Raw genomic sequence first — 26,179 nt, 5'->3', positions numbered from 1 at the left:
TTGACGTAATATCCCACATGCTCAACTAAGCATCCGTGCACTGTTGCACATTCAGCAGCTGTAGTAGGAAGGTAAGAACATCCTCTCCTTGTATCACTGGCTGCTGAGCACAGGCAGCTGCTGTTCTCTGCTTAGATGTTTTTATTATCATATAACTGCTAATAACCACATACAGTTCTGCCACTTTATTTAAACCTCACTGTATAAATTATTCTTTTTCAGACACTTAGGGTATAATCTTTGTGATGCACTGGATCCTTTTTTTGTGTCCTGATAATTGGCACATAGAGACAAACTTTCTTATTATACTTTAAATCAGCCATTCCCAAAGTCAAGAGTGCTGTGGCCCACTTAAAATCCTATGGAGTCCAAGCGATATTACATCTCCACTAATCAAAATACAAGAAAAATTAATGTATTTCCTTAGGGAACAAAAACTATTCTAAAAACATAAACAGCACATGAACAATGATAACTCACACGCTTTACTGAAGTTGTGTTAGTAAATCATGCAATTCTTTCTGTCCTGTACACAGTTTGCGTTTCTCCACTGCAGTCTCGTCTTTCTTTTTTTGTGTGCAATAAAAATACATGTAATATCCATTTTCCTCGTCCGTGCACAGAAACTGAAATGGTCTGGTTGTAGCACAAGTCAGGCAGAAGAAAAAAGCATGGTTTGATGGTTAACCTTCTATACCTGGTATGTTACTGTAATATATTACTGCATTTAATACAGTTACACATGGTATTGCTGGCCCGCACTAGTAATCAGAAACGATCCTATTAACAAACACCTGTGTGATGATGTGGAAATCCACAGACGGAGTTTGGGGTGTATGTTAGTTTAACCATTGTGATTAGCTAATCAGGGCCGATTTTTAAATCATTTTATTTATTCATTTATTTATTTATTTTCCCGTATATTCTAAGTTTCGTGTCCCTTTAAATGTCCATGCATGTCCGCGCTCCGCCCACTGGAGAACTAAACGCGTCAACTGTTGAGGTTTTTGGAGAGTTTGTGCTTTCTTGCGTTCTTTGGCAGTTTATAGGACATGGTAAGTTAAGAAACTGCAATGTTAATTTCTTCTGCAGTTATCTGAGGCGTTAGTAATAAATCTGTCGAGCGAGAGGAAGTTTAGATTGAGGGCAGGAACGGTGTTATGCCCAAAAGTCATCGACTGCCATAAAGGGTTTTGTTTTTATGCGTTATTTATGTCACTGTGACACTTTGTACCCGGATTAAAAAAAACAGGGATGCATAAAAGTCACTGCTGAAAACTGATTGCAGGATCTAACCTGTGACACGAATGTTGTTTGAGGCTTAATCCTGAGAAACAAGTTTGACAGATTTCAGCCCAACAAGTTGTTTATAACATTTGAACAACTTGTTTGCAGCTGAGGGAAAAGTGCATTGTGGCGAAAAGCGCTGACAGCATATTAACGTCAGACAAAACGATTTCGCTCTTTTAGCTTCTCGTCTTCTTTTTGGGTTAATTGTGAGAGAAATCTGTGACCCGAGCAGCTGAAACGCTGAGCCTACACGTTGAAGTCGCTGTAACCTGTTGGCAGCTCTGATTTATTGCTGGTACGTCCGGTTATTGTTCCCGCACAGTTTTTTTCGTTTTCCCGTTTTGTGTGTTTGTATTTTCGGCACACGTCTGCGGTGGTGTCGGACAGCCGCTCCTCATGTCTTCATATTCTTCTGTTTCGTGTTTGTTTAATGTTCAGCAGTAGTTCTCGAGGCTTTCGCGTGTTTCTTTGGGAATTGGCTGCTTTTTCACTCATTTTCACTTCAACCAGTCAAACCAAGTTGTTATCGTGTCTTTAGGCACTTACTAGCCTGTTGTTACTAGAAGCCTGTCACAAAGTAGAAGTTCTTCTCATTATTTGAACGTATGAAAAATACCGGCGATAACAAAGTTTTGATGGATATAAAATCTTATTTTTGATTTGAGCAGTCTGTATTCTGCATTTCAGTCAACTCCAGCTGCTGTCTGTTCTGTCTGTTGGTCATTTTGGAGTTTGTGTAGAAGTAGTTCTGTTCATCGGCACATTTCTTCCTGATGTTTCTTGTTATTTTGTAAACTGGTGGGAACAAATGTGGAATGGGGGGAATGTGGAGGGAACGTTGTACAGCTGGTCCTGAGGTAAACTGAACAGATTGGTTAGAATTCGCAGCGGGACACAAAGAACAATACACAAGGTGCCACAATTCACACTGCATATCAGTAAAATCAGCTGTTCCCTCTGTAGCACAGCTGCTGACCCTGATGTATGCATAGACTGTACATAAAAGAAGGATTGGGGCCACTGTGACATCACTCATTTGTTTCTGGCTTCCAAGTTTTAAGCTCCACCCTTCATGTGTGTTTTTATTTTTTTCAGTTATTTGGAGTCTTAATTGGATGAAAGCATGGACTGCCAAGTTATCGATTCATGCCTTGAGGCGACTTTTGTTGTGATTTGGCGCTAAAATATAAATAAAATTGAATGGAATTGAATGTTAACTACCCTGATTAGCAAGCTCCAGCCATAAACTGTGCTTGAATACTGTAAGTGCTGAGTGACAGACTAATAAAACACTGACCACAACCGAAGTACAGATGTCTTGGGTTGTCTGTACCACACAGCAGATCAGTCTGATAATTACATTAAAAGGCTCCAACGGGCACCAGCAGCACAAACAGCGAGTTCCAGTTCAATGACCTCGTTTACCTCGTTTACAGCTGCTGTGAACAGAATAAACAGTTTGTATTTTTGTAGCAGGCTGTAAACTTTCTCTGTAGTGCTTTATAGTCGGGTATTTTTACATGGGAGTCTCATTTTTAGAGCCATAAATGGAGGCTTCAGCTTGTTTATGAGGCAGTGAGAGTGAGGGTATAAACAAAAAGTTTAGAAATGGTTTTTAAAGCTAAGAATGTCATCCACCCCGATGGGTAACTTCGTAATCAGGTTCTAAATCAAGAGCTTGACAAAAGCCTGGAAGAATGTTTCAGAAGTTCTCTGCAGAGATGTTGGGTCAGCTGGACCGGAGCTACTTTATATAGAAGATATACAACAGCTGGTTTTGAGCGAAACTCAATTAAAGGCTTCTGATCAAGCTGCTCTTTATTTTTTGTGGAGAACTAAAGCACATATTTGTTATACAGCAGGCACTGCTCATTACATGACTAATATCATCCCAGTGACTGTGGTGCTGGAAGCATCAGATAGAAATCTTCCTGATGTGCGAGGAGTGTGTTTTGGTGATGTCTAACCTGTAAACATGCATTTTGGACGGACCATAATTCCCGTGTCCCCCTCATGCAGACGAGATCTGATCTGGTCTGAGGTGAAGTCATTATCATTTTCCGTTTCCTGACCCAGAGTGAAGATGAATGAGGATGCATTCGAGGTTCCAGAGAGGACCGAGTACCGCTACTTGGTACAGGAGGAGGATGAGGAGGAGGTGCAGTATGTGCGTCACAGACACTACATCAGCCCCTTCCTGGTCCTGTCCAAACGCTGCATCTTCCTCATCTGCCTCGGCGTGCTCGCTCTGCTCGCTCTGGCCGCCTACCTGGGTTACATAGCCCAGACGCTGCCACCGGGACTCGCCCAGGTGTCAACTGACTGTGGCGACTTTAGAGGAAGATATGTGAGTTTGTACTCTTCATAATATCAGTTTTAAGATGTATTGCAACCACTTTTCAAAAACTACTTTTTAATTCATTTAACCCTCATTTCCTGAAGTCTGTAACTGTAATCCTGTACCAAATGTAATCGTTAACCGAGCTTAGCCTTGCTTTCACTTCCCCAGGATGCTGCAACACACAAGATTTGTGCTTCATCTGCAGAAATAACAAAGTAGAGCTCGTGATCGAATTTGTGTCTTTTTTTCTGTGAACACGAGCTGGCTGCTGCAGGATGAGTTTCATGCAGTCAGCGCTCAGCTCAGTTTATTTACATTCAGTTATTTTTAATGATCATTTTCGCACACTGAGTATTTTTTTATGTTTCTCAAAAAAAAAAGAAGAAGTTTGTTTAATAAACTGCTTAAAAGCAGTAAAGGAACATCAGCCTGACTGTTTGATGGTGGGTCAGGGACACACAGACGTCTATATTCTAGACAACAGCACCCGGATCAGCTTCGAGTATTGGGGTGAAATCCAGAACCGGGTCTCAGACCCTGCACTGGTGCTGTGGTCGCAAATTTTGAAGCCATCCTGATAACCTTCTCCCACCAACGATGTGGAGATCCAACCCTTTTAGATCCAATTAAAATCAAGACACTTAACTCATTCACTGCCAATGGCTGGCAGTGAATGAGTTAAAAAGATGCTCTGGAAAAGAGTAGAATTCTTGGAACAGAGTTTAATACAATGAATCATATGAACAGCAGGAAAAATACATACAGACATTTAGCAAGAGAATACATAGCAGAAAGCAAGCAAAGCAAAACCCCGGGGTGTACAGCCTTAAGCACAGACAAAAGAGCAACACAGAGACGGACAGAGAGAAACAGCAGAGGGGAAAAACGAGCTGGGGGTGTCCTCTGGTCATCTAATATATAGGGACCAGTATCCCCGCCCCCTGCTGCTGGGTAACTTTCCCACCCATCCAAACACAGCTGCAGGGGTCAGGTAGCGGCCAAGGTCTTGGCCAAAGGCCAGTCAGGACTCTGACTACCCCTTGCTCTGGCTTATCACAATAGGTATGACACGGTCAAACATCACACATTAATCCTAATTATTAAATCTTACACAGCAAGTGGCACAATCTTATAACATATAATCTTATAACTACATAGGTTACATGCTTTCTCATATATAAAACCACTTCAGTGTGGGTTCAAAGTGTGTGTGTGTGTGTGTGTGTGTGTGTGTGTGTGTGTGTGTGTGTGTGTGTGTGTGTGTGTGTGATTATATCGTATGATATTTTATTGTGATGTGTTCAGGATCTCTGTTACATTGTTAATGTTTTGGTTGTGCTGCATGAAAGACGTTGAGTGTGTATTAGAGAAGGTTAGTTAGCTGGAGAGTGAGTTATTCAGGCGAACTCTCAACAACATCAACTGCCCTGTTACTGTAAAACCTTAATAAACCTTGGTGAAGCAAAATGTATTGCTCTTAAGACTCTACATGAAAGTTAAAATATATATGTTCAGTGCACATAGATATATAGTGTATCAGGGCTCTAGACTAACTTTTTGCCATGGGCGTACCGGTACGCCTAACTTTAAAAAGTTAGGCTTACCGGCACAAAAGTTAGGTGCACACAAATTTTATAATAATTTATATAATATAATGTGTTTTTCTGGATACACTGTGCTTTTTCAGCATTCAAAGATTGATGACACCGTGTCAGAGCACTGGCTATGAATTTCAGAAGGATCAGGCCTTAACTTAACAGAAAAGTTAGCAATAGTTCTTTTCCTATTACAGCTACATCCACTTCTGTCGTGCCTAGGCTGCTCACTAGGGCTGGGTATCATCACTGATTTCTATAATCCATTCGATTCCGGTTTTCAAAGTCCCGATTCGATTCAACTTAGCCTCAGACAGTCAGAAATATTATAATTCTGATCATTTATCAGTACTGACTTCATCAGAATTGTGAACATCACAGCAGATGCCTTTGTGTGAAAGTAACTGAGAATAAAACACAGAAAAACATGAAGGAGATTTTCCTGGTCTGGCTTTTTATAGCAGATAACCTTAAAAATATTCTACAATGTTCTGCACATAAAGTTTAAATTTCTTCAGTATTGAATAACAGAAAAAACAGGCTTTCTTGTCCGAGGTCATTTAAGTGAAAAAAAGAAAAGAAAAAGACAGCAGCCACAGCGCTGTAAACAACGGTAGACTGGTGGGTAATAAGCGAATGAATAATACAGAAAACAGAGATTGGAGACGGGAAACTGTTCTTGAAGTACAGAGAGAGATAGAGAGAGAGAGCTAGCTGTGCATGAAGTGTGATTTTAATAGTCGTGGAAGCAAAACAGCAAAATTCATGACGACATTGATCAAATGTGAAGCGCAGTTTGCTGCTTCTTTTGCTGCTGGCTCGGTGAATTTTGGTTGGAGAGACAAAACCTGCAGCTCAGAATCAGCGCAAAAAGACGTAAACACAGCGCGGACCGGACGCATCAGGATCGCTAAGCTCCGACAGCGTGTCCGTCTACGGGCCAAAAGACAAAGTTGATTCTGATGTGTCGGGTCCGCTCTGTGTTTACGTCTTCGTGTGGAATCCGTGTACCTGCTCTCATTTGCTGTTTGTTGTTGAAATAGTTTTGTGAGCTTTAATCTGAGAATCTGTCGTTTCTGGCAAAACACAGTTATGTTTAAAAGTCGATTCAGGATTTAATGAATTGATATCGCTTTATTCAAGCTACTCACCTCCCACTTCCACCTGCACTTTCAACTGGACCACAGCCAATCAGAGAGGTCCCGCCCCTTACTATCTCTGATTGGTTTAGTCCACGATAGGGGCATAACGTGTGTCTGTTGTTGACCACAAGGAAGGTTGCAGATTTTTTTTTTTTTTTGCTACCCGAACATTTGGTCGCACAGGTGCAACCAAATGTTTTTTTTTAGTCGCACCACTGAAAAATTTGGTCACATTTGTGACCAAATTGGTCGCACTCTAGAGCCCTGTGTATATAGTTACATAGTTATACATATCACACAAAAATCCACCACAGTGCAGTGGGTCCTGGGATCCTCCTCCAAAACTCAGATCTTCAGGAAAGTACAACAAGTATGCTCTGACAGTTTTAATCTTTTCTTTGTAGAAAAATGGAGCCTACTCCTTTAAAGGCATGTCCTACGCTGCTCCACCTGTTGGTGGCCTGCGCTGGGCTCCTCCAGTTGAACCGGTATGCAAGAGTGGGGTTATCGATGCGGGCCACTTTCGCAGCATGTGTCCTCAGGTGAGGCCCTTGTCGAGCACGGGGAAGGTGATGGGCCAGGAGGACTGCCTGTTCATCAACGTTTGGACCCCCACCCTGCAGCCTGACGCCAAGCTTCCCGTCATGGTGTGGATCCACGGAGGATACCTGCACATGCTCAGCGGAGGAGAGAAGGGATACTCGCCTACGGAGAAGCTCGCCGCCGACACAAAAGTGGTTTACGTCAGCTTCAACTACAGACTCAATGCCTTTGGCTTTCTCGCCCTACAGATGCTGAGAGAAGGTTCTCCAAGAAACACCTCAGGTTAGTCGGTGATGCACAGCAGGACGAATGTGGAGTGTTTTACTGCAGCCTGCAAACAACTGGCTGCATGATATTTGTAGCCTGAAGCCTTAGCTGAAACAAGCTAATGAATATACATGTTCTGTAAGACATTTGTTAGATATCAGGAAAGGTTAAAGGAGACCTGTTCAACTCTTCCAATTTTCTGACCCTTATGTAACCTGTTGCAATGGATTTTGACATGATTAATGTCTCAAATAATGAGGTCACTGTGCATACAACTCTCCCCTGTGAGCCTAAAGGCTTCACACTAAACAAGCTTTTCCTACGTTTGCCTCTGTATGTTGTCAGTGACAGAGATCTCAGCACCACAATTATGTCAGCGCACAAGCCCCGCCCACTGGCTTTTCATACCTTTTATTAGTTTTTTCAATGATCTGTAATATCAATGACCTAAAATGAAGCTACGACACAGATTAGATGTCACGATCTGCGAGGCAAATTGTCGGGATATGAGCGGAGCGTGGACCCAAGTGCAGGCAAACGGAGACCAGAACGGATAATGACAAAAAGTGAGTCTTTATTTTGGCTGCTACCAAACTACAAACAGGTGGAACAGGGAAAGCTAAGAAAACCTAAACTGGGAAAAACTAAGCATGGAATAACACCTGAAACTAGAAACAAGAAACTTGAAAACCTGGAAACGGGATGGAGAGCAGAGGTAATCCGGGGGTAACACAAACTATATATACACAGAGAGAAACGAGGAAATGGCGTACAGGAGGGAGACACAGCTGATCCTCCATAAACATTACGACACAGGGAGGAAGCAAAACAGAATACACTGACATAAGACACAGACCTTCAAAGTAAAACAGGAAACACGACACAATACGCAGCCGTGGGACACGGGAAAAGTACAGAGTAGACACGGGAACAGAGACTAACACAGGCGAAGATAAACACAAAGAGAGGAAGGACTATAATCACTAAGAACTAAAGGAAACCAAAACTATGAACAATATATCAAATTGTAAAGTCAGAAATACAAGTACTGGGTCGCAGCCCAGTACAGTGACATTAGAATAAAGTGATAACACAACAGCTAACACTTCTGAAAAAATGTAGTTCTTACAGAAGAAGAACTTTATGAAAAGTTGAAAATTAAGTTTGGCATTATTTGCACTGAAATATAGACGGTATAAAAACAGACTGCTGTGAAATAGACTGAACAGCTATTGCCTAAATTTTAAACTCGACCTTGCAGCTCAATACAAAATCATAGAAATGCATTTAACCTCTGGGGGGTCCTAGAAAAATGCATACACTATTGGGCTTAGAGCCACAAATCGACCACGCCATGAAAAGTGCCATAAAATATCTATATATTAATATTTTTTTCCACTTTAAATTAGCCAATCTTTTAGACCTACTTCTCCTTGAAATATTCATATCAAGTTTTAATTACATTTCGCGGATTTTAACCCTTTATATCCCGGTTTCGTCACATGGCCGCACTGTTTTTTTAGCCCCAAAAAACAAAGAAATCAAATATTTCCCAAAAGATACAATTCCAAGGCCCGGACTCCCGAGTACCACCAACATTCGGAAGATGGCCCATTATTTGGTTGTAATGACCGTGGAATGGGAAATAGCGTTTATAATGGGTTTCAATGGGGCACAAATCGACCACTAGGACCAATAGTGTAAGTTTATCTGTAGCTCAGCCACTGAAGCTAATTTAAGGGAGTCAGACTGGAATTTTGAAATATATGTAACCAGACTTTTTTTTGGAAAAGTTGGCTATATTCCGTTCAACACAGTGCAAATGGCGTGTATACGAACAATGAAAAATGGCACAAATCGACCCAAGACCACCCAGAGGTTAAAAAAATATTGTAATAGTAGATCAGTCCAAGTTCATTATCTTGTCCACCTCTGCCTGAGCGCTCCGCACAGTCCTGAAACCTTGGCTACCGGGCTGTGGATTTCACTTCGTTTTTAAGCATCATATCAGTTCTCCACAGTCTGGGCTCCCTGCTCAGTTTAGCTACGTTCCCCTGCTGCTCTGTACAGACAGCAACCTGCTTGGTTTTCCACACGCTTGGTCACACACTGCCCGCTCTGCTCTGCATCCTCAGCCCGGCATTAATTATTCATATTTTACCTAGCTACGCTGCCTTAAATTCATTTATCAATCAGCTGTTGCTAGCTGTGAAAGGAAGAGCAGCCTTGTGTTGTTGTGTAAACGGGTGTGTTGCTAGGCAACCCAGCATGCCATAGTAATGGTTTTGCAATAATTTCTGTGGGGTAAAGATGACATCCTCTGCAGTTCTAGGTATAAGTGGTCATGTTTTCTTTTCGCAGCCCAAAACTCCATATTTGATAAATGAGCCTGAAAATACGAGCTTATTCCAGTATTTTCAAAATGCACAAATCTCCAGTTTAAGATGAGTAAAAATTATTTGACCTGTCAAAGTAACTTAAGGAGACCAAGAGTAGAATATAAAGGTGTAGCTGATAATTATTCATCGACTTTAAATATAATCTGAAACTATAAAAATGGAACGTGTATCATTGTACTGTCTTTGCCTCGCAAAGTGGCTTGAAGTAACTGTTGTGATTCGGCGCTATATAAATAAAACTGAATTGAGAAGCCTGCAGTGAGATGACCAAACGTTGGGTATTTATAACACGTAACAAAGATCTGAATATTAGAATTTTGAGGTAACACTGAAATATGATGCGTGATAGATTATACGAATCAACATATTTAAATCAGATATCTGTCCGACTGACTTGGAAAGCTAGATCGGGTCATTTCGGTGCTTTTGTGACAGCAGACTGATGAGAACACAAAGAGATGGAGAGTGTGAGTTTACCAACAGCAACACATGACAAGTCTGTCCACTTGGTCAGAGTGGTACTTTCACCTCATTCACTCTGCTGTCTGTGCTTACTAATGACGTTTTAAAACCACTCCATCGCTCACACAGTCTGGCTAACAGCCTCTAAACTACAAAGCCTTTCCCTGTCACCATCGACCGCACGGTTAGCGTACGCAGCTGGCATGCGATGTGGAACCGAGACACAGCTTGCGCTCCGTCTTCAGGCCCGTTCTCATTATTGTTTGGTTCCCTCAGAGGTGAACCGTGAGCCATTTACTAAACAAATAAAGTGGAATAAAATGCAGCCGAGTTTGAACAAACAAACCTTTTTACATGCTCAGTTAAAGACCCTAATTAGCGTCGTGGAGTTTCAGAAGTAGTGACACTTGCAGGGAGCTTTTAACGGCTTCTGTTAGGTCGCTGCAGTGCATCGTGTGGAGTTAAAGAAGTTCTAATGGCTGTAGTGTATTTTCTTACAAGCCATTTACCACTTAAACCGACCCTTTTAATATTTATGGTGTTTACATTGTGCTCCCAGTTAGAGGGAATGCTGAGAAGTCCATAGCCTTCCATTAAGATGTGTATACTTAATGAATGCTAATGCGATCTTTATAAATGGAGCTCTTTCCTAGGCTTCCTCCTGCTTGTTTGCATTTTTGCGCTGTGAGTCAAGTGGGTCATTTCTGTTACGCAACCCGAATAAGCCCACTGTGACCTTGATGTGCAGAGCCTTGCGTGACACGATGGTGTGATGGCAGGGCACACGACTCCTTTTCGGCATTCCAGAGCCTCCTCTCTGTCCTCTTCACTATCACTGCTCATTTTTAATAGTTGTAATCATCCCCTGCCCCATTTCCTCGCTCCCTCAGCTTGAGATGAGTTAAATTTAGTTCATGCTGCCAGAACACCACAGAAAGCTGGTTTCTGATTGAGAAAATAGGACATCAGAAAAAAGGCTGCATCAAAACCTGACTAATCGATCTCTTCTCAACTCTCCCCTTCCCTCCTCTGCAGGGAATTATGGCTTCCTGGATCAGATCGCAGCTCTGAAGTGGGTTCAGAAGAACATCCGTGTGTTTGGAGGAGATCCTGGCAAAGTTACCATATTTGGACAGAGCTCAGGTATAAACAGTATTAAAAAAAATCATTAAAAGTGTCATCGGGACATGCTGTGACACATGCAGTCTCAAACTTACCCTAAAGGATTGAATGTTTTATGTCTGTGTCCTAGAAAAGATTCGATCTAATTAAAAGAAGAGATAAAATATATTAACAGGAACACAGATTAGATCTGTCATGTGGTGTTGTGATTATAAAATATAACACTCACTTATGTTTTCGAAGTTACAGCAGTAACTCACTTGCTAGTAGAGAATGTGCACATTAAAGTTATTTATAGTGAATGCCCAAAGCAGTTACAGCGATTTGATCAAATCTACAGAAGCATTAAAGACACTGCCAGAGTCGTATAACAGTTATTTAAAAGACAAATCATGTTAAGCACTGATGTGCTGGTAGTATTTTGGTCAGTATTGTACTGCGAATGAACGCAGTGTATACTGACATAAAGAAAACTGTCATTTGAAGTAAAAACAAAAAACTGATAAAAAGAGATGGGTCAGTGTTTTCCACAGTATTATATTGTATTAATGGCAGTAGCAAGTATACTTTGTATACCTTATGACCATATCATTTAAACAGGGCGATAATCAAACCGTCTGCAGTGGTAGACATTAGAGTCCTGTGGAAGTACATGGTCACTGCTTAAATTTGATTGAAGAGGCTAACTGGCAGCTAGGTGATGCTAATGAAATGCCCTTGATTAACTGATCATTGCTAAAGTATCTATAAAAACAGAAGCTGTGGCAGTTTACTGGTTTGGAGTATTCAGGCGGATGTTACCAGTGTCAGAGTCTTAGCACCCCAGCAAATTTATCCCTGGGTCAAACCCTCTGCCAAAGCTCAGAGAAACTGTAGAACACCAAAGAGCTACACTTCAGACTCAGTTGGCTTCACGAAGTTTGTGACAGAAGAATTAGAAAAATATTGAACAAAATGGCCTTTTTAGAAGGGAAAACGGCAGCAAACCACTGAACAAGAGCTCTAGAACAATTTACTAACTGCGGTAACGTATTTTCCGCACTATAAGGCGCACTTAAAATCCTTTAATTTTCTCAATAATCTACAGAGTGCCTTATGTATGAATTCTGGTTGTGCTTACTGACCTCGAACTGATTTTATGTGCTACACGGCGCTCAAAAATCTGTCAAAAATGTTTTAGTGCGACTTTGGTAAGCTACGAAGCCGCACCGCTTGATCAGTGTTGCCAACTCCTCAGGAAGGAAAATCGCTATTGGTTGTCCTAAAAGTCGCCAGATTTGTCGCTAGTTGCGTTTTAGAAAAAAAGTCGCTAAGGGGGTCTGAAAACTCGCTAAATATAGCGACAAAGTCGCTAAGTTGGCAACACTGCGCTTGATGGATTGTTGGAGCATCGTCAGGTGCCTCGCGGAGTAATCAGTGTCCTAAACTCCATCTTCTTCAGGGCCCAAAGTCAAACGAACCCTGCAGCATCACTGAGAGTTAAAAACTGTCTAAATTCTTTCATCTTTAATAAAATCATCAGCGTTGCTGCTTTACCAGGTGTAACAATTAAGTTTAACATCCAGGCATTTAACGGAGTTAGAAGTTAGCAGGAAGTTAGCTCGCTGGTTTCCACCTAAACATGATATAGCATGTTCTGACTGAGAGATTTCTGAAAAAATTCAAACGTACAGCTCTGCTATCACTTCCAACATAAATGAAGACAGAAAACTAAACAGCAGTGACGTTTGTAGGGTCACTGAAGTTGGGCTAGCTGGTATATAAGGATGTGCTACGTGATCGCTAGCGACACAGCTATGTTAGCATAACATAAACACAGTGGAGGTGGAACGTTAACTCTTTCGACTCGATAAAAGTTAACGTGAGGGTTCCCAATGGTTAGGATGCTGTAAACGGACCAAACTTCAGTGAGGAGAACAACTGAGATAATCCATCCACAATATGAGATTAGGTTATAATCCGGTGCACTTTATGGTCCGAAACATACGGTATATGCACCAATCTGTGTGTGAATGGTGCAGATGCACAAATCAGCAATTTATGACTATGTTCATACCAGAAATTTCAAAATGCCTTTTGCAGTGCAGCCTGATGGAAATGCTATCACAGAACCTAATAAGAACTGCAGAATGCCACAAACCTCAATGAACTGAAGCGATCTGTAAACAAGAGTGGGCCAAAATTCTTCCACAACCACATGAAAGATAATTACTTGTTCCTAAAAGTCCTGAAAACATAAGTGTACACTTCACATCTTTTGGGAGAGTTTGAACGTGCAGGTGCTTGCTATGTTGTCTATGTATTTAATAATAAGGCAAACCAGTAGAACCGCTCCATCACCTGCAACCAGCTGCTGCTCCCATTTTTGTACTTTGCTCTCCTAAAGGTGGAACGTCAGTGTGGACCCTGATGATGTCACCATTAGCCAAGGGTCTCTTTCATGCAGCAGTGGACATGAGCGGCTCGTACATTTACAATGCGACCCTGGAACAAGCCGAGGTGGACAACCTGGCGTTCCTGAATAAGACGGGCTGCGGAGATCTGGCCTGCCTGAGGCGCCTCTCTATCGGACAGGTCCTGCAGGTAGGGGGAGGAGGAGGCAGACAATCCATCCTAACTGGAGAGCCTTGCTGTAAAAAATCTGTGAAAGGCAACGAAGCTATCACAGTAATAAAAAATCTAATAACAGAAAAACGTTAATTTCTGTAATATTCTCCTTAATGTCTAAAGATATCAGGAAATATCTCATTCGTAGCTCATCTATCCAAACGGTTCTGACATTTTGATCAAAATTAAAATTACATTTTTCATTTTGATGGCTCATAATGTCACGTCCAGGTGCCAAAAGACCTGGACATCTCTAATTTTCCTATGCAGTTGATGAATAAATGGGACACTAAATATAATTTGCAGCCATGATTACAGGCAGCTTTCCCTCAAACACCACTGAGCTTCATTAAACTGAGGATCCTCTGATGAGAAGAGAACCTGTAGGTACATGAAGAGCTTCATTTCAACATGACGATGACCCCGGGAGGAATTATGAATAATGTATGTCATGAAATGATGATGACAGCTGAACTTTTAAAACTGTGACAGTCATCAGACTGCAGGTTACTGTTATTAGGTTTTTAAAATGTCAAAGTAAGTGATTCAAGATGCCACTCAGGAGACTGGAAAAAGAGCAGTTTCCGTCTTATTTTACCCCGTAATTCTGTTAAATACAAATTAAAAAATAGTCGTGTTTTATGAAAGCGAAACCTAAACTCACTGTGGACCAGTCGTCTTTACATACATTGTGCTCCTCTCCTGTCCAAAAGAACCATTAAGATGAATATAAGTTTGTTTCCTTCGTCTTGAATCTTATGCTAAAAACAATAAGCATGTATTCCTAGGCCATCCCATGGCAGGAGTACCCCTCCTGGGCAGCAGATGAGATGACTGACCTCCCCACCAAAGGGAAATCCATCGGCCCGGTTGCAGTAGTGGACGGCTACGTCCTCAAAGCGCCCCCTTTTGAGCTGTGGGAGAAGAAAGGAGAGCACAGTGACGTCCCTTTCCTTGTCGGAACAACAGAGCAAGAGGCTGACTTCGCGTGAGTTCACCTGCTTCCGTTTCTCCACATTCAGCTTGTGCTGAGATGAGTCTCCACTTCAGTGCTGTGTTTCCTCCACAGTCCTCCATCTACAAACATCTCCGAGTGGACCTGGGGGGACTACACGTGGTTCGTAACAGGTAACGGCTTTAAAGGGGGTGTAACCCAGGTTTTTTTTGTAGACGTCTTCTAAATTTATCGCATGCAAGCAACCATGGAGCCACTGTGCTGGAAGAAATGACTGCTATGGTAAAATGGTACATGGCCTGTATTTGTATAGCGCTTTTCTAGTCCCTAAGGACCCCAAAGCGCTTTACACAACCAGTCATCCACCCATTGGTGATAGCAGCTACATTGTAGCCACAGCCACCCTGGGGCGCACTGACAGAGGCGAGGCCGCCGGACACTGGCGCCACCTGGCCCTCTGACCACCACCAGTAGGCAACGGGTGAAGTGTCTTGCCCAAGGACACAACGACCGAGACTGTCCAAGCCGGGGCTCGAACCGGCAACCTTCCGATTACAAGGCGAACTCCCAACTCTTGAGCCACGATCAAGGATTCTCTCAGAGATTGTAGCCACTTGGCTTCAGGGAATTAGACCAAGATCAGGGTTAGTGCTTTGTAGTTTGTAGTGATGGTTGAATGAAGTCACAGGAGGCTTGGGAATTTGAGAATATTTGAATCATTAATGAATCAATATCTTTACAAACATGGCCCAATAAACATGCCTGTGTGTGTGTATTGGTTGCACCATAGAGCAGCGGTCCCCAACCCCCGGGACACAGTCTGGTACCGGTCCGTGAGTCATTTGGTACCGGGCCGCAAGAGTTGAGGCTCCGGTGTGAAATTTATGGTTTTCAGGGTCTTTTCCCGTGATGAAGCTGTGTGTCTTGTTTTGAAAGAAATATTTACGCGTTACCATAGCGACCAGAGAGCATTAAGGTGCAGAGATGAGGATGTTACTCTCAGTGTTGTTGGCGCATTTCAGGAGGACGCTGCTAATAAAGTTACACAATTACACAGTGAATTCGCGTTTATTATTATATTTACAAAATACCACAGTTTTTGTCTCGGTCATATCATTTTATTTTGTTGTATTTTGTTGCACCTTAATGGCCGGTCTGTGAAAATATTGTCTGACATTAAACCGGTCCGTGGCGCAAAAAAGGTTGGGGCCCGCTGCCATAGAGTACCCTATGGCTGCAACCTGCAACCAAGGAAATGTTGAGCATCGTATACTTCTCAGGAATCCATTTCACCTTGCTACTGCTGGGCGTCTCCAGCAGCTACTCATGGAATACAGAATTTTGCGTAGTGATTAGCCACGCCCCCTCTCTGGGTCTGTGTGACTGGGGCTTCAGGGAAACGCTGGTAACAGAACCTTTATCCTAAATATGAGAATCATTCATTCAAACAAGGTCAGTCTCACTTACACTCTGGGTTTCCTAGCAACACATCTAAAAGATGTGAATCACATGATCACATGAAAGGTTGTCAGGATAGGCAAAGAACAAACAGACTGAAAGAAATTTCCTAAAATATTAGTAAGATATTGGGCCTTAAAGCAGACCCAGGCTTTCTACTGTCTCTACTTGTTAAAAAGGAGTTCTTCCTCCTTACTGTTGCCATGTGCTTAACATTCAAGGTTTTTTTACTGTATATTTTTTACCTGATCAGGTAAAATTATTAGCGTGGAGGAAAAAGATTTTAGAAAATAAGGTTAGGTGTGCTCTATAAAGTACCATGACAGTGTAGCCCATTAAGAAGTCAACCACGCTCTTGACACTGAAAACTAGGCTTTACCTCACTAAGCCCAAATCCAGTTTCATAGTTCAGGCCACTGTTCTGTTTGATTGCATCCTGCTCACTGACGTATGATGCCAGGGACTGAAACTGAGTTTAAACAGGAAAATCTGTGTAAGCACTTCACATGATAACATATTATGTGTGGACTGTATATGTCTGTGTCGTTTTCCTCTCAGCTAAACTTAAGTCATTCGGCGACGGTCTCGTCAAGGAGGCGTTGCGGCTGTATCCATCTTCAGCCTGGTGTCCAACCAAAGACCGCTGCCCAGAGAGGTCCTATACCACCATGGTGTCTGACATCAGGGTCACCTGTCCCAACAACGACCTGGCCCAGAGGGCTGCAGGTAAACTCATGGATCACTGAATAATATCATGATTATAACAATAAAATTGATAATAGTTTCTCCCATAATAAGAGCTTTAACCCAGATGTGCAGTGCTCAGTGATGATTAAGTGGCAGCTGGAAAACCAGCAGGGTGGATCATCTAAGTGTTTTGAAGTGGAGGCCTCACCATGGTTACTGCAACTGGTTGAATAAAGTTTGACCAATTTCTGACTGAATTGTTATTTCACAACACCCAATTTCCATCTTAGGCTTCACTTTGTCTCCACTCTAACCAGTATATGTGGGGGATTAGAGTTGAGTCTCTCTAACCCAGACCTTCCCAAAGTGTGGGGCCCGCCCCCTAGGGGGGGTGCAGAGCCATGGCAGGGGGGGTGCAGGATGAAAGGGGGGGGGGGGGGGGGGGGGGGGAACAAAACGCTTGGACACTGCTAGCACAGGCGCCTACAGAAACGCAAAGCAGGAGATGAAGCATCGCTGAATATGTTTCCAAACCAACTTCATTCTAAGCCAAAGACTAGAAAATATGGTGAAGCATGTCTGCCCTTTGGCTTCACCTGCACAAGTGCCGAGGTAGGTCTCCCTGCAGAATTGGTTTTCCCTTCGTCGGGAGCAGCGCTGGGCTGTTTAAATCACGGACGCGGGGGGGCAAACATTTTTCTGTAAAACAAAGGGGGGCCCAGCAAAAAAAGTTTGGGAACCACTGCTCTAACCAATCACCACATCAGTCAAGATTCAGTCAGCACGCTTAGTCAGCATACTGGTTTATACCCTTATTGTAAGAGGCAGAGGAAGTAAAAGCTGTCTACCTTTCCTTGGCTGCAGTGCTCAGCTTTAGTCTTGGCCATGGCCCTGGTAGCTGCCCTCTTGCAGCACACTGTCTTTTCATTTATTCTAGTTTGGAGATGATGATGATGGATCCCCACACACATTCATTTAGAAGCAAAGATGTGGCTATATTAAACTTTATCAAAGTGTAACATATACAGTACCTCATATTGATAATATTGATCCATCACCCAGAGCAACCCTACTCTGACATGTAGTTGAGTAGAAGAAAATCTAAATATTACAGTAAAAGTATCTGAGAACAGAAGTTATTTGCTTTCTTTGTTTCTTTGCTTTGTAATCTTTACTTTATAATACTTTCTGATATATTTATTGGTTCTTAGTGAGAGCGACAAAAGCTGAGTGTTTTTCTCTGCTGATACCAAAAGTGAAGTGATCTCCGACATATTAGTATAATGTAACACAAATATATGTTACAAGTCGTTTTCTTTTCACAGTAGCAAGCCCCCTTCCTTCCTTTGCAGTATGGCACCATTGTGCTTCGTGTAGGTTTGGTGTCATCGGTGAAACTCTGAGTAAAGTGACATTTAGCTGTTGTGTGAGGCGACTGCAGGGCATCCTGGGTGATTTTTCTTCCACTTGCTTCATTGGGTTTTTTATCTTGTGCAGCTTGGTTTTTTTTGTTTGTTTTTTTGTCTTTTTTTTCATCTCTCGCTGAGTCACAGTCAATCTGGGCTCGAAATGACTGATAAATGGGAGATTCAAAAGGAACCTACATGTTGGTTTCAGCAAGAAATGAAACATTGCTTGTGGCTGAAATAATAGAAAAAAGCTTTTCAAATAACATTTGACTCTAAAAATGTACGTAACACCAAAAAAACACAGTTAGGTAGGTTTTATGTTTCTTAGAACAGAAATATACCGACTGTATGTACTCACATTACACTTTCATTGCATATTAACATTTTTTGTTGCTATATACTTATTTTCCAACAATTTTCACACGCCCTAATTTGCCAAAAGTATTCAGTCACCCAACCAAATCCCTGAAGGTTCAGGTGGTCTAATCACCTCCGTGGCCACAGGTGCATACACCCGTGCATGGTACCACGATAATACACCACCTGTGCAATAAGCCCAGTCAGGAAATTTCCAGTCAACCTTTAGTGGTATTATAACACAGTGGAAGACCACATGAAATCTTCGAGTGGATGTGCAGAGGTTGTTAACTTTCTGCAGAGCCAATCACTACAGACCTCCAAACTTCATGTGCTCGTCAGATTAGCTGAAGAACAGTTCATGGAATGGGTTTCCTATGCTGAGCAACTGCGTCTAAGCCTTACGTTACGGGATGTAACGCCACTGGACTGTAGAGCAGTGGAGACATGATCTCTGAAGTGATGAATGACACTTCTGTCTAGGATGTCACAGGGTGAGAAGCTGGGTCCTTCACAGATGGCCGTTCACTCTCACAGCCTTGTTAGCTAGTTAAGCTAACATGCACGTCTTTGGATTAAGGGAGGAAACTGGAGTACAAGAACTTAACTTTAGCCCCTAAATGTGTCACATGCAGGCAATTTGAAGTTTTAGCTTTAAAAACATGAATATTTCACAGTTCCAGCTGTTTTAAATCTTTGCTGCTTTTCAGGAAGGTTTGGACTGCTGCCCCAAGATTTCACAAGTGAGGGATCAGCAACAGTGTAGCTAAGCTTTTTATTTCATCCTGTCATGAGTGTCGAGAAAGAACAAAAAGTATGAGATGTCATTGGATGTCAAAGATCAACTTTTTTTGCATATAGTTCGGATCTCTGGAGGGAACTTCTATCCAGCTGGTCTTCCATCCTCGCTGACTTGCATCAGAGGTTTTGCAGACACATCGAATTGCTGCTAAAATAATCTCCCAAAAAATGTGTAATTTGAACACTCCAGTGAAAACTCCCCCCCAGACTTGCGCACTAAACGTTTGATCGTATTCGTGAATGTCAAGCATTAAAATATAAATCCAAACTAGAGTCGCTTCAACAAAGGCCCAATTAATTAATAAGCCAGAGGACAGATGGGTAATCTAAAACTATTTTTCCATTTAAGTTACTTTTAAAGTCCACGACTCAAACATTCCACTCGTATTCGCTTTAGTGTGTTGGTACATTTATTTCTCATTATATTGAGGAATGATGGTAAAAAGAATGTGGTGACTTTGCCTTTGGCTTCAAGAGACTATTGCAGACATTTTCAGTTTTCTGACACTGTGGAAGCAAAGAAATCATAAAAAAGATGTGAGGTCGCTTCCACCTGTGTAATGTCAGCAATGCTTGCGTAATTCAAAGTTTCTTTTGTCGTAAGTGTTTGAAACAAATGTCAAAAGTGTTTTTCACATTTGACATTTGGTTGAAGATTCTTTTTCTTCAGGTGACAAGAGTAATTTTAATAACAACAATTAATAAAGAGGCATTGATGCTGCAACTGCAGGATTTGTTTTCTTTTGTGTTTATGAAGATAGAAAGTGGAACATTTACAGCAGGATACATTTGGTTTTTTGTCATTTTTGACAGTCTAATAAGCTCTTTTGTAACCATTTCTCAGCTGCTCTCAAAAGTCCGGTGTATCGCTACGTGGTGAGGCACACGCCATCCGGACCTGTCAACACGTCCAGCGACCTGCTGCCATTCCCCAGCCGCTTCTCCTTCCACTGTCTGGATGCCGTGGCGTTCTTTGGAGGGCTGGAGTTCATTTTAGGGAAACCTCTCTCCGATAAGGACCGGCGCTTTCAGGATCTCATCACACGCAATCTCGTCAGCTTTGCCAAAACAGGTGAGGGCTGTTTGTAAATCATAGATAAGAGAAGTTATTGTGTGTGTGGAGTTAAAATAGTGGATTCAGGGCTTCAAATAAGTCTTTGCAAGTAATTGCTGTGAGCCAAAACTTCAGGCTAATGGACAAGTTCAGATATCTCTGTGCTTGAGAATGAACAAAATGCCACCTGCCTAAACCTTCTGTTTGCGAGGTGCAGCCAATCAGAAGAAGAGGAATAAAAACAGTTAACTGAGGTGCTACACTTTGTGTTTTAAAAAAAATCAAAGTGAGCAAACCCTACTTTATCAGATGTGATGTGATGATGGCAAGAACCCGTCTTTTTGTATTTGTATTACACATCAGTGTTTGTGCTGCTCGCCCATCTCACTGCTGCCACTCAGGACCAGAAAATGACCCCTAAAATTCCTCTAAGGAGCAGAAGAGAACAATAAGAGAATAGGGTTGCTCTTAGCATCCGAGATAAAAGCAGGTTCCTAACACTAAATGGTGTTTCTCCTTCTGCACATCTCTATCAGCTGACCTCTGTGCCCTTTGTTAAGCAGTGCTCGGAGCTTGCTGATGTTCCTTTGTTCAGAGTACCTGTGAGTTAACTTATAGCTCAGGAGGTACTTTGAACAAATTCAGCAGAAACAATCCTCATCCATCGAAAAATGTGATGTAAAAGACTTTTAGCCTTATGAAGGGCTCATAAGGAACTACCTTGGATTTCTCATTTGATGACTCAGTGTATTAGTGTGACGTGTTTTTTTTTTTTCTTTGCCTTTGTACATTGAAATTCATGTCATCACGGCGTGTCTTTATTAAGCAGCAGCCTCCAATGCTGAAAATGAAACTGCATTACACCGATGGCAATTTGAGGCTGGCTCCCAAAGATTTTGGACTCCGTCGATAGTTTGCCGTTTTGTAACAAATGTAAGGTGGTGAGATTTTGTGTAGCTGATCCACTTGCTTGCTTTGAAGGGTTAAAGCCTGTTTGTGGCTGATTGCCAGCACATGGCTTTTACCCATCGGCTGTGTGCGTGTGCTGCAGACTGTGCCGTATCATATTGTGCACAATTTTACATGAAAGTGTCATATTGTCACATCATTGCTACAAGCACACCATGTGTTTATATTTTTCAGTGTGGACTACAACAAGAAAAACCCAGGCGTGTCATACCACGTGTCCAATGATTGATTTAGTAAAACCGAAGCTACTCCAACAACCTCCAGCAAAGCACAACGCTTTGAAAAATATCCATGAAAACTGTTCTCACCAAAGGTGGGAGACACAAGCAGGTGGTGACTGAAAAGTTAAAAAATGACTCAAACTAATTCACTTGCTAGTCGCACTCCGTATGACACGAAGAGCAAATGCTGGGTTGAAATGATGGATCCAGTTATATGATGGTAAAGGAGAGCTTCGAGTATTTTCTTTTTCTATATCATCAGTTGTTATCACACGTTTTCTCCAGATATTGACATGATTTTGAGGTTATATCGCTCACCCCTTAGCACACTGGTGGACAGTAAATGGTCGGACACACAGAGATGTGGGTTCATCTGAAATTCTGATGGATATAACGTCCACTACTGAGACCCAAGCACACCCTCACAAGAGTGGCTGATACAACAGTGGTGACAGATGGCTACAAAGGGAGCGGGACACACGTTGACTCCACTAATTTCCTTTTTGCATATCACTTTCAGAGGCAGCCAAAAAGGATAAGGAACTGGCCAGATGCAGATTTAAAAAGGAAAACATACTGTACACTAGACTGTGTGCTGGACGAGGGGATTTGACCTCGTCCACCTCCCGCCTTGATACTTTTGTGCCTTCAAGTTACACTGTTTCTCTTTACTCCTTGCAGGTAAGGTGGAGACAAAGTGGTCCGAGTACCCATCAGCCATTGCTTTCTTGTCCGACATCCTTGAGGTGGACAGTAACTACACCTCTCCTCAGTGTGATCTGTGGAGGAAGAACGGCCTGTATGCCTACGCCTGGATGAACTGAGCACAGACGGCAGCTGGAAGTCACTTTGCAGTTTCTCTGCTTTGTCTCTCATCCAGCTCAAATCCCACAGCAGCCGCTGTTAGTTTGAATCCTCAACAGAGATGAAACGTTTGTTTGAGGCAGCGTTTGATTGCTCAATCTTAAATCTATTATTTTCAAGTCCAGCAACGAGCCATATTTGTGTTTTAAATAATTTCTCACTTCATTCCTAGTTTAAGTTTGTGTGGTTTTTTTTTCCAGTTACATTTCCTATCTTGGCCAGGTCTCCCTTGAAAAAGAGGTTTTTAATCTCAATGGGATCTTCCTGGTTAAATAAAGGTTAATAAATAAATTTCAGTTAGAGGTGCAGGGAATTCTGGCTGATCCACAGGATGTCGCTATGGACCGTTTTAAAACTAACAGCTTTATATTCAAGGAAGCTTAACTTGTTTGCATTAGAGCGAGGTGAGAAAGACTTAACAGACTCTGGGTCTGCATAAAGTAACTGTACATTAAACTAGGTGTGTAAGTGTAATGGAGCAGACCAATGGGAGCTGCAGTGAACTTGGGTTGTTATGGGTTTCAAAGAAAACATGTTTGTGCCAAATCAATCTGAAACATGAAATGAAGTCCCCTTTATCTGGGTGCAGTCATGTAACATTACTTTAAAACACACAGGAAGTTAAACTTCGCTGATCTGCTGAAAATGTTTATAGATCAAAAACAAGTTAGAACCCTCTTCAAAAACCTCGTGAAATCCACTCGACCAAGGGAAAGTTCTTCAAGTCTGGCTCCTCAGAGCAGTTTTGGAAATATACAAAAGAAAGTTTTTCTTTCCTCAAATTAAGCTTTAAAAAGGTAAAACATTTGGATAAAGGCAGGAATGCTGTTTTCCTCCTCTTTATATGTAATATGATGAAACATTTCTAAACCTGGAGTCTCTAAGAAGAAGTCCCTGTTTGACCGCTCACGCTGTGCAGCAGCTTCTGTTTCTGACCTTTGAATGGTCATCACTGGGATGAGAGCGGGTCTGCAGCTGAAACTCAGCAGCCGTGTCAGCCAAGTCGGACATGAAGCGAGACCAAATTGAAAACAGAGGAAACACTTTGGCCACACCAACACAATCTCCTCTTATCAACTGTGCTAACTGAAAGATTTGCCTTCCTGCAACTTCATCCACTCACAAAAATGAAAATGAAAGTGAAGTGTCTTTCAAGGTTTTTAGAAACTGAAGAGAATCCAGTGCACTCTGCAGATGAATAAGTGTAAGTGGGGACTGGGTCTTTCAGAAAGTACCAGCTGCTCTGAGGGCAGTTCAGAGGCGTACAAGGAGACACATTTGATTTCTTCTTTTTTATAAGCCAGAACATTTCTTCTCCAGCTGATATAAAGCAATAATAACCTTAACGAAGGCTCAGTGTGTCTCTCATCTTTGCAGATTGTTGCTGCTAAAGCCTTTAACTGCTTCTAATGTTTTTAAAGAAGTGCAAGGGTTCTTCAGATCATTTGTTTTCTAAAGACGTGCAAAGTCTTGTTAAATATATTTGAGAATACAAAGGAAGGATATCATTTCACTATCATTTCTGTCAACCTGGAATTTCGGGGTTTGCCAGGACACATCCAGTCCTGATGACTAAAAGGCTTTTCGAGGATTTACTTTGTGTCCTTTATTCAGATTTTAAATGAAAGACTGCAGTTACATTCCTCCTGCTTCACAAAGTTTAGTGAAATCGCAAAATAAGTTAAAAAGAAATGATCTTAATAAGAAGCTTAACGCGACTTTGTAACCATTTGTCTAATGTCCAAAGTCCACTCAGACAGAGACACAAACATAGTTGTTACAGCTGTAAAAGTATGTAAGTACACCCAGGTCATTTTCACATGGACTCTTTGTCTGTATTTACAGAGGAAATATTAAGGTATGAAGGGAATATTTTTAAAAAAGAGATTTTTGCTTTATAATTTCAAGACAAATGTGTCCGTGTTATTGTCAACTGTGAATGTGCTGTTGAGTCACGGGATGTTAGTTTTGAATTTTGTCACTTTCTGCTGTTTGCACTGATTTCAAGCTTGGCCACTGCGAACATGTGAACACGTTTCGTTCTTTGTATATTTGATTTAATTTGTTTTGATTGGTTTTAAATGCTCTCTTCCTTTTGCTCCTCATTTGTTGTGTTGTTATGTGAATCCAATCAGCAGACAGTATGTATTTAAAGATGTACCACATTTCCATTTTAATCAAACGACACTAATCATTGCCATCAGTTTGTTTTTATCTGCTTTGGTTTTGCATCGTGTTTCTGTTGTTTTTGGAAACAGCACTTTGATGATTATATTTGGCTGTGTGTTCATGTGTTGATGTTCACTTTTGTATGTTCAATAAAACTGCATCATGCTGACTGTTGTTAACCTGCTAAACTTGAGGATTAGTATTAGTAAATTAGTATCGTTCTCTTGGTTGGAAGGATGTAAACGTTTTGTTTGTTTGTTTGTTTTTTACAGTTTAATGAATTTCCTGTATTAACTGTCCAGTTTTGTTGATCAATACAATAAGAGTAGCACAAATTACCAAGTCAGAAATAAGTAGACTTAGTAAGGAACCAAGTAAGAAAAAATATAGCACAAGCTAAGGTTTTACATGTGTTTCTTTCTAGAAGCAGAGCAGGAATTTATCTAAAGAGATGCAGCTGAAATAAAATCAATATGTCTTTGATATAAAGGTCTGTTAGAAATTGTCACAGTTGGTGTGCGGTTGGGTAGGTTGAGAGCCATTCACTGGCTAAATCGTGAAAGTTAAGATGGAATACTATTAAAAACCTCTGTCAAGATTCAAGATTTGTATTTGCCATTTGCGCACAGGACAGGAAATGCACAACAGTCCATCCACACTGGAATTGTTGTGCAGAGCTCTCTAGGTCAAGTCACATTTTTAAAAGGTAGAAACAGCAAATAAAGGAAAGTAGAGATCAAGCAAAGAGTGGAGCAATCTTCTAGTAGTATTCATGATATAAAAAGATTTTTTTTTTTAAAAGTCCGGGAAGTTAGGTCTCCCGTGTTAACTCACAAAGTCCTGACAACGCGAGTACGAACTCGCATACTTGAATATTTAGAAACGGCTTAACAGTCTGCAGTCTATGAACAAGCTAACAATGTTAGCTCGGTGGCGAGTAGCCTTCAGTAATAGTAATAAAAATCACACAGCAATAGTACATCGAAGATACTGAAGTTTCGTCCGTCCCATTCTTATGAAGTGGTGTCGGAAACGCATTCCTGCCTGTGCACTGCTGCCTCTGTTGTGCTGCCTCTGGGTCCATTGTGTAACTGACGCCGCCAACATTAACAGGACGCTTACATTAGAGCCTCTTATTGCATGTTTTGTTTGGGTGTCCTGCAATCAGAATCAGAGAAACTGAATTAATCCCAGGTGGAAATAGAGTTATCCAACTGAACTGTTTATCCCATCGTACATTTGAAATGAGGTAAAGTAGTGCTGTGTTCTTTTAAGTGTTCAGTGTCTTTTGCTTGCCATCAGTCTGACAGTTGCAGGGAAGAAGCTGTTGAAAAGCTGCTGTTGTTCTGTGTGTGATGATGCTGTCCGCTCTGTTGTGTCTGAGCAGAGAGTGAGCTGGATGGTGTGAGTCCCTGATTATTCTCTGCTCTTTTTCAGCAGCGTTGTTGTGTACATGGAAGGAGGCTT

At 41.6% G+C, this 26,179-nt stretch overlaps 1 protein-coding gene across 2 annotated transcripts; it reads left to right on the top strand.

Moving 5' to 3' along the window:
* The first annotated feature begins 960 nt into the window (after positions 1-960).
* LOC308397879 (para-nitrobenzyl esterase) lies at positions 961-25,242 on the top strand. 2 transcript variants are annotated; one of them, XM_080884115.1, is made up of 10 exons: positions 961-1,055; positions 3,367-3,637; positions 6,773-7,193; positions 11,075-11,182; positions 13,548-13,744; positions 14,557-14,756; positions 14,838-14,896; positions 16,740-16,907; positions 20,280-20,507; positions 22,361-25,241. In XM_080884115.1, exons 2-10 carry the CDS (start codon positions 3,374-3,376, stop codon positions 22,501-22,503), a joined length of 1,788 nt encoding a protein of 595 aa, XP_080740241.1. In that variant the 5' UTR covers positions 961-1,055; positions 3,367-3,373; the 3' UTR covers positions 22,504-25,241. The 2 variants fall into 2 exon arrangements, with proteins under 2 accessions (XP_080740241.1, XP_080740242.1); XM_080884116.1 differs by lacking the exon at positions 961-1,055 and adding an exon at positions 1,429-1,585 and having other exon boundaries at positions 22,361-25,242.
* Positions 25,243-26,179: the final 937 nt, after the last annotated feature.

Source organism: Rhamphochromis sp. 'chilingali' (genome assembly GCF_963969265.1).
Source record: "Rhamphochromis sp. 'chilingali' genome assembly, chromosome: 6".
NCBI lineage: Eukaryota > Metazoa > Chordata > Actinopteri > Cichliformes > Cichlidae > Rhamphochromis > Rhamphochromis sp. 'chilingali'.
Note: the sequence above shows the minus strand (reverse complement) of the source record. Positions and strands in the feature narration are given on the sequence as shown.

Coding starts and splice junctions, on each gene's coding strand:
- LOC308397879 (XM_080884116.1), top strand. CDS start 3,374: ATGAATGAGGATGCATTCGAGGTTCCAGAGAGGACCGAGTACCGCTAC. Junction 3,638..6,772: donor GCGACTTTAGAGGAAGATAT/GTGAGTTTGTAC, acceptor TTTTCTTTGTAG/AAAAATGGAGCCTACTCCTT. Junction 13,745..14,556: donor CTATCGGACAGGTCCTGCAG/GTAGGGGGAGGA, acceptor ATGTATTCCTAG/GCCATCCCATGGCAGGAGTA.